Below are 8,856 nucleotides of genomic sequence, written 5' to 3'. Positions count from 1 at the left end.
TGTAAACACATCATTTAGTTTTCTTATTAGAAAATATACTGGATGTAAAGCTGGAGCTATTGTTGATACGATGGATAGAGTACATTTTGAGTAGTTTCATTGCATATTTACAGCTATGACGACCACAAAAGCCAAATGAATTTTTGCAAAGTGATAAGGAAGTTTCACTCAGAACTTGAAAAACAAAATCTCGCTTTTAAAAGTCTGTTTATAACACACAGAGTAATTTAAAAGCAGACAACACTGATTTAGAAAAGAACACAGGATCCCTGAAGTTCAGAGTAAATCATTACTTTAGTCTCAAGAAAGCATCAAACAAGGTCATAAGAAATGCTGCTGACATAGTTGCGCTTTTTTATTCGGCAGAGAAGAGCGATGTGATGTTTCAATGTGTCACTCAGTTTCTGTGGTACTGAGCTCGCATAGGACAGGTGTTTCCTGTGTGTCTGTGTGTGTGTGTGTGTGTGTGTGTGTGTGTGTGTGTGTGTGTGTGTGTGTGTGTGTGTGTGTGTGTGTGTGTGTGTGTGTGTGTCTGCATGTATGTGTGTGAAAGGAAAGAAAGTGTGAAATATACATTGTGTAAGAGTTAGAGTCAAAAAACGGTAAACCATTTCTAATCTTCATTTCAGCGGTAAGCCCTTAGTGTATGTTGTTGATAAGTAGCTTTCTGTGTGTGTGTGTGTGTGTGTGTGTGTGTGCGTGCGTGTGTGTGTGTCTGTGTGTGTGGCTGAAAGACTAAACATGTGCTTGTGTGGTGAACACTGAATGTCATAATAGAACATGCGCTATAAGAAATGAAGAGGTTCTGTGAGTTTGTAAAGATGGTGCCACTCAGGATTCATGTATGTTGGAGAAAATGGAGCAGAAAAGGAAATAAGTGAGGAGCTTTCAGCTTTCAGAGGCAGAGTGAGACACTGAGAGACAAAGATTGAAAAGTAGGGACAGAGAGACAGAAAGAGCGAAGACTGTTGACGGCGAAGGAAATGTGTGTATATACCGTGATGATCATCCTTCCTCTGTAATCGGTGAAGTCTGATGAACAGTGTTCATCTGCAATGGAAGACATCATTTAGACACACAGTCATTTAGAGGAGGAAAAAGTGTGGCTGGTGATTTTGTGCATTTTTCTCATTGTCAACAAGCCATACATCAAGAAAAGTAACACCTAATCCTACAAACATGGAGCGTTTGTGTTGCTAAAACCTGATATAACTTAATTCCCTGCACAGTAAAGCTCCACAGTGAGGCATTTCATTGCAGAGGTAAAGCCCTTTTTTCCCCAAAAGTCACTTTGGCATGTTATAGAGAGAAAACTACAGAAATAATGAATTAATTAATCATATGTTTTATGTACACTACCGTTCAAAAGTTTGGGGTCACTCAGAAATGTCCTTATTTTTGAAAGAAAAGTAGTTTTTTTTTCAATGAAGATAAGCTCAAATTAATCAGAAATACAGTCTAGACATTGTTAATGTGGTAAATTCTAACTGGAAATGGCTGATTTTTAATGGAATATCTCCATAGGGGTACAGAGGAACATTTCCAGCAACCATCACTCCTGTGTTCTCATGCTGCATTGTGTTAGCTAATGGTGTTGAAAGGCTAACTGATGATTAGAAAACCCTTGTGCAGTTATGTTAGCACATGAATAAAAGCGTGAGTTTTCATGGAAAACATGAAATTGTCTCGTGAACCCAAACTTCTGAGCGATCCTGTAGCTGCTTCAGTGTTACAGTCTTGGGGTACACGCTGACATGTCTTGCTAAGAAACTTAGAGATCAACCATCATTCGTGTTAGTTTCACCTGTGCTTATTCTGTCAGGACAAATCAGAAGGTCTGCTGTGAAAATGTCTCCTTAGATCGATATCTTAAGCTTAAGGAAAGTCTTTTATAGGATTTGCTGACAATAACGCAATTCAGTTCAATTCAGTTTTATTTATATAGCACCAAATCACAATGTATGTCATCTCATAGCACTGAACAAAGTAAGGTGAATACTTTACATATTTTAAACAGAGAATCCAACAATCCAAAGTTTGTTTTGGATTCCAAACGAGCAAGCCGTCGGCGACATTGTGACTGAACCAAATACTACCCCCCCCCCCCCACACACACACACACACACACACACACACACACACTAACAACAGCAACACTGTTTAAAGCCAGATATCATTATAAAAATGAAATAAATTAGGTTATTTTCACTTTTATTGTGTATAGGACAGTGTAGAGAGACACAAAATGTGGGTAGAAGAGTGGGGGAATGACCATGGGCTGGATTCAAACCTATGACTGCTGCATCGGGGACTATAGCGCCTGTCGATGGGTCACCCGCTCAGCCAGCAGAGCTATTTGGGTGCCCAGGTTAGTTTCACTTTTAGTAAATCTGCAAAAGAAACTCTCAAATCTTGAATTGAAATCTGAGTTTAAATAACAACAAACATGCTTCACAGCATATAGGACATGTTTGCCAGCAGGCACGCAGCCGGAGAAGCATATGTATGAGCTGAAAATCCCTCAACTTTATCCGTACATGTGAGCCAGTGAGTCTCAGAGCTCTGGAGCAGCATCTCAACAAACTGCAGCCATAAATACTAACGGCAAATCTTCTGCCTGTTTCGCAGCTCTTTGGAGCATTCACCGGAGCAGTAAGTTCACCTTCGACCCGCTGACTGTGAAGTGGCTCCACAACGCCACCGATCTGTGTGTGTCTGTGTGAAAGAGAGAAAAATAGAGAAGGGAAGAGAGACAGAGAGAGGGTGACATCTCATTGTGGTAGCTGTGGCAGAGAGCACAGTGAGAGATGAAAGCTCTGACCACAGCAGGCAGTCAGACACGCTGAACAGTCAGAGCGAAGCAGTTCTGTTTGTCATTTCATGCACACAGTATTAGAAGCATAAATGCATACTTTGATTTGAACTGCGTTGTTGGAATATTCCCAAAAAAATATGTTAAGATTAGCGTAAAACTGATGTTTTTGTTATTCTAGGTATTTACATGTGAGATCATAACGAGGAGGCTAAAGCAGGATTTGCATTTTATTCTGCACAAATGACTCTATTGCTAACATGCTTTTTGACATATCTCTAACTTTTTGTATCTGTATGAACTTTCATATTTATACACTATTTGCTTATTGTAAAGAATAAACAAAAATTAAAGCCAGTCTTTCCTTTTGTCTCATCACGTTTTTAGCAAAAACATTAGTTTCAGTCTACTTACATGTAAACAGCGCTGGTTAATACTTAACAAAAGAGTTGTTCTGTAAATGAATATATAAATACTCAGCATATGTGAGTTCTTTCTGCACAGGTCAGATGATAGATACTTTAGGGCCCTAAATGAATGTGCAAAAGGAAATAACTTAGGGCTTCATTAAGTGAAATATGAACAAGTACCATTAAACATGAGTCCTCCTGATACTTAAATGGTTTTTTGTCACAATATGCAACTTCAAACAACAGACTTAGTGGACATTCAGAGGCTGACATGAAGCTGATTCTGTGTTAAGGTGGTCTCCTGTGTGTCTACGTGACTCGTAGGTTTGTCAGCACTAAGCGAGTGTTTGTGTGTGAAGTCAGTGGGACCTACAGCACGTTGGGTTTGTGTATAGAACGTATAGAGACCTATGTGTGTGCGCGCTGGGATGTGGTTATGTGTTTTTCAGCGTATCCTTGAAAAGTGTGTGTTGTAGCTCTCATCCTCAGCAGCTCTGAATACCACATAAAACAGAGATAGGTAGAGAAAGAGCGGGAGAGAGCATGAGGGGGAAGGAACAGCTTCTCTGGTCGTTTGCTGTTCCTGGTCGTCTTTTTTGGCTTTTTTTTCGCTTTCATTATCCTTCAGTTTAAGCATTAAACATGAACTAGTTTTCTCAAACAGCCTCCATGTCGTCCTCTGACGTGTATATTCAGACATATTTTACACACACCATCTCACACATCCTACATATGGACATATACAGTATCGTATAGTATTGTAAGTTAAAAAACAACTACATTTGAGAGCATAAGACTGAGAGTATTTGGATTTTTTCTTAGTTGGATCCAGCTTCTATGGATGAGTCGCAACTTCTGAAATCGTTCTGGGATTTTCAACTATAAAACTGAAGCTTGATTAGGTAAGAAACTAAAGTTTAAAATTCTCAACCTCATCATTTTATGCCTCCACTTCTTTAGTGTGTGCCATTATTTTTATATTTTGCTACACATAACTGTGAAATAAGATCACACAGATGCTCTACTCTAGATATTCAAACACTAAACATGGCAGCATAAATGACTGCCTTTATCAACCACTAAAGATAAGAATGAGCTTGTTAAACCCAACAAGATTAGACCAAGGTTTCCTACTTGCCTGCAGACGTCGCACCTCCATAAATAAAAGAATCTTTTCATTTAGGTCATGAAAATGTACAATTTAGATGACGTCTATAAGAATTTAACAGTTTGTCTTACATAGATTTCAATCACACTTCATGAGGCAATTTAATAGCTTATATATTTTCTGACACGCATATGAAATGCAAAGCTTGCATTATGTCAGGACAGGAGGCGGATCGTACGATATAGAAGTCTATATGAAAGCTGACATTATAAGGGAATATATATGAACTTAACAAAATATAAATTACACCTCTTCCAGTGTGTGATTCTTATAAAGTTTATTCAGGACCAGTAAGTAATGGAAGACAGATAAACGTGAGCAGTGATGGACAAATACAACTTTAAATTCAATATCATTAGACCAAAAAACGACAAAAATGATAAATATAGGTCTAAAACTGTCAAATGAAAAGTCATAAATGATTGATAATTATGCAGACTTTTTCCAGTTTTTAGATTTGCTAATTCCCTGTGTTTATTCATTCAGTTACCCATTACGGGTCAAAACTGTACAATTACACAAACTGTACAGATAAATTAAAGCAAAAATGATAAATGGTTGATTCTGTAGTTGTATTTAGTTTTGAGTGAGTTAGTTGTTCAACAAACACCACGCAAAGAAACAAAATGCAGACAGAAGGTCGTATGTTGATATTTCTGCTGTATTTTCTAAAAGAAGGTGTACAATAAACAATAAAAAAAACAACAATGTACAAAAATCTACTGGTGGTAGTCACTGATATGTGGCAGGATTTTAATAAAATGTGAACATTTCAGAAAATGCTGATGTCTTGCGTTTGTCTATTTTATAATAAACATTAGGTGGGTCTGCAAATTACGTCTGCAGACTTTTTCATTCATTTTCAATCCACATTTTTAAGGTCATTATAATTTTTTCAATAGCTGATATGGAAACATCCAAAACAATAGAAACTTGTTTGACAGATTTGACACATTTAAATAGGATACATGTAAAATCTAGAGAAAACGAGCAGCCTGTAGGCATTTTCATCAGTATTTTTCCTGGTCAACGGTTCATTTCCTCGTCACAACAAATACGATTCCTCTTTGAAGAACATATAGAGAAATGTATTGCATGTACAGCCTAACAAAATTTTTCCATCACGCTATCTGAGAAGCCACCTACATTATCCTATTATGGATAGTTAAAATCATTGCTCACACACCTTTTTACTAATTTCTTTCAATAAAAAAGAGTTTTCTACATTGGATTTAATCAGATGTGAACATCATATCATTATAGCTCCGTGCCACTACAGAAAGTTGCTTGTGTCGCTTTATTTGTGATAGTAAATGCGTTTATTTGGTGTATTCTGCCTATAAAGTTCATTTGCTGATGTGACTGTAGACTGACACGTCAGTCTTCAAACACTATAATTAAGTAACAGTCTTTGTCAAAAATCCTTCGTCCCATTAGACACAACTCCATGTAAGAATCAGCACTACGTCTGACTACTCCCCTGGATCTCACAAACATAGATCCTCTTCCATCTCTGTGCACACGCATTAAGGTCCATGGGGTATATTTTTTAATCAGTGCATACTCAGTTTGAAATACATTTTGGGAGGTTAGTGAAACACACCCCTAGCTATATCTGAGCAATCACATTTTAGGTTCTTGCTCCTCTGCGAGGTCAGCTGAGTTTGAACCGCACACTAAAAGTCTGACGAGAGGCTCAGGTGTCCACCACATGGAGGTCAAAAGGCCTTGCACTGGTTGATGCTGAACATGCTCCTCCTGGCCCGTTTCTTTTCCTGCTTCACAACAGTCCGCACTGCGTACTCAAAAACCTGCTGCACGCCGCGGTTGCTCAGCGAGGAGCACTCCAGATAGCCTTTAGCGTGGATTTCGTGTGCCACACGCTTCCCGTCCATTGGTGAGATGCAGCTGGCCCGATGCACGCCCTCCCTCAGGTCTGTCTGGGTTGCCACAACCAGCACCGGCACCTTGGGCAAGTGTTCCCGAACCTCAGCGATCCACTTGTGTTGGATACTGGCCAGAGAGCTCGGGTTTGCCACAGAGTAGCAGATGAGGACGACATCGGCCTGCTGGTACGATCTCGGCCTGATCTGTCTGAAGTTGTCGTTGCCCGCTGTGTCCCACAGTCCCAAACTGATCTGGACACCATCCATGTAGACCTCCACCCCAGTGTTCTCAAACACTGTTGGCTTGTAGGTGTCCGGGAAGGTCTCCGAGGTGAAGCGGACCAGCAGGGCCGTCTTGCCGACAGCGCTGTCCCCAACCAGGACACACTTCACTGACATCTCCGGATAGCCGTTCATGGCTGCCTCTAGTTATTTCACACCTCAAAATGTTTGCGGTTCTTCCGAGGAAGTCAAAGATCTAGCTGTTCTGGTCGATTTACAGGGTCCGCCAGGAAGTCAAAGCAGCGATCACTCTGTGTGCGCTGTACTTCCGTATGCAGATGGTAGGTTTGGTAGCAGGCTTAGCGGAAAATCCATCACCAGAGATGCTCTCCTGTAAAGGTCATTCAGCTAATTGAACTGGCCTTTGATGGGCCTCCTCTGAGTCCTCAAATGTCTGTTATATACAGTTGATGTGTACAGTCAGTACAGTGTTATATACACTTTACATAACCTCTTCTTTCTTTAGGCCATCTTGGCTCGCCTCACTTCCGCTCGGCCTCTGCAGCAGCCTGGTCAGGTTCTGGTCCTTCTCTCTGATTATCAAGAAGATCATCATTCCATCCAGACAGATCAAACCTCTTGGCACCGAAGAGGGAAATTTACTGAGGAAGAGAGACGAAGAGACGATATGTTACCAACAGGAGGTAAATGACAGCACCCAGAATGGTTAGAAATGTTCATTTAACTCAAGTTTTATTTGAACATTTCACCACACAGCTGCCAGTTTCTTCTCATACAGCATGTAGTCTGCTATGGAAGATGACATCAGTACGGCTCTTAAACCAAGACGCTTTCATGAGAAATTCAAAAAAATCAGCTTAAATATTATCTAAATAAACAACTGCTAGAATATTACATGTGGCCGATGATATTTATATTCATGTATTTCCGAAAGAAAAGTAAAAGCATCGAGAAGAAATCAGGCACAAAGTACTGATTAAATACGGAAGTAAAGATCTCTATGTTTGGGTGTGACCTACAATCCAAAGCTTGATCCTGAAGCCTCAAACGGGGCTCATTAACCACATCTGTGTGACATTATCAACCTCATATGTGAGATCCATCTGTCTCCAGTTACTCTAACGCATCTCCTTGACCTCAGAGCCAGTCTTGATTCTGCAGTTTACACCACAATCTGTCACTCACAGAGGCCGATGACGTCTCCGTTTGACACAGTGACAGGAATTCATCTTTAGACTTGCTACAAGGTCTAATCCAGTCGTATTGCTGGTCTCTTCTGATTTGTCTGTTCTATTAAGCTAACAGTTTTTGTTAACGTAGCAGAATCACAAAGCGATAACCTCAAAACCACCTGCCAAGTCACATACAGTCATCTAGATGGAAAGACCAGCACAACGGAGATGGGACACTTGAATCAGTGGGTTTTCCACACTTTGACTTTCTAAATTATTTCACTAGAATAAGCCTCAGTTTGGTACTGCAGAGGAAAAAGAAATGATTTATTAAAAAGTAAGAAAAAGAAGCAACCAGTCCCTTATGTGATGCAAATATACTACTCCTGTTTATCCATGCTGACACGTTTTTGAGTGTAGTTTAGCAAAAAAATGTTATGCTATACACACATAGTTATGTATTTGCACTGCTGGGAGAGTAAGAAAACACACTGAGGCGTTCACTTGTTCTATTTTTAAAGATTTACTTGAGAAATAGGCATTTTTTTTTATTCTACAAGGATCGTGATTTATTTGTTGATTGACTTAGTATGAAATTTAAGAATACAAGATCAAACATTGTGCCTTAAAGATGTCAGACACATCGTAATATCGAGACAGAGAAGAAGATAAAGGCGACAAAGACAAGCAGAGTTGGGCCTACCTTTCTTGTCGGTCTTCTCGATCTTTAACGGATGCTGGCTGCCGCCTTTGAAGGCAGCGCTGTGCTCACAGAAAACAGGTTTAAACTCCAGAAAAAGTGAGTCTGTAATGATAATAAGTCGAACCGGCCACCTTTAAACTCCACCGCCGTCAATTTGAACCGAAACAGAGGTGAAATATTGCGACATCTTTTTAAATATCTGGCTGGGTCCGTAGAGGAGCGAAATGAGAAGAAAAAGTCAAGTGAGACGCATCCGCTTGTTGGAGTGTGGAGGTGTGACTCACTGCTGCTCGCCTCCCCCACAGCAGCTGTGCTTTAAAATGTGCCTGTTTCTTCTTTTTTTCTAGTGGATTTGTGCCATTGTGCGTGCCATTTTACGCAGCAGCGGAGCGCACAGCTGGCGCAAAGAAATGATTTCAGTAAGAAGATTTATTTATGTATGATCACGAAGGTGTTGTGGAT

General features: G+C 40.0%; 1 protein-coding gene across 1 annotated transcript; it reads right to left on the bottom strand.

The window, feature by feature from the left end:
* Window positions 1-4,650: 4,650 nt before the first annotated feature.
* Window positions 4,651-8,672, bottom strand: rhoh (ras homolog family member H). Its single transcript, XM_022206095.2, has 2 exons — window positions 8,395-8,672; window positions 4,651-7,160 (listed from the first exon to the last, which is right to left on the bottom strand). Exon 2 carries the CDS (start codon window positions 6,691-6,693, stop codon window positions 6,109-6,111), a length of 585 nt encoding a protein of 194 aa, XP_022061787.1. The 5' UTR covers window positions 6,694-7,160; window positions 8,395-8,672; the 3' UTR covers window positions 4,651-6,108.
* Window positions 8,673-8,856: the final 184 nt, after the last annotated feature.

Source organism: Acanthochromis polyacanthus, chromosome 3 (genome assembly GCF_021347895.1).
Source record: "Acanthochromis polyacanthus isolate Apoly-LR-REF ecotype Palm Island chromosome 3, KAUST_Apoly_ChrSc, whole genome shotgun sequence".
NCBI classification, from domain to species: domain Eukaryota; kingdom Metazoa; phylum Chordata; class Actinopteri; family Pomacentridae; genus Acanthochromis; species Acanthochromis polyacanthus.
The sequence above is the reverse complement of the archived record's forward strand: the minus strand, read 5'-3'. Positions and strand labels throughout refer to the sequence as shown.

Bases quoted from the DNA above. Each gene is read 5' to 3' on its own strand.
- rhoh (XM_022206095.2), bottom strand. From the start codon at position 6,693: ATGAACGGCTATCCGGAGATGTCAGTGAAGTGTGTCCTGGTTGGGGAC.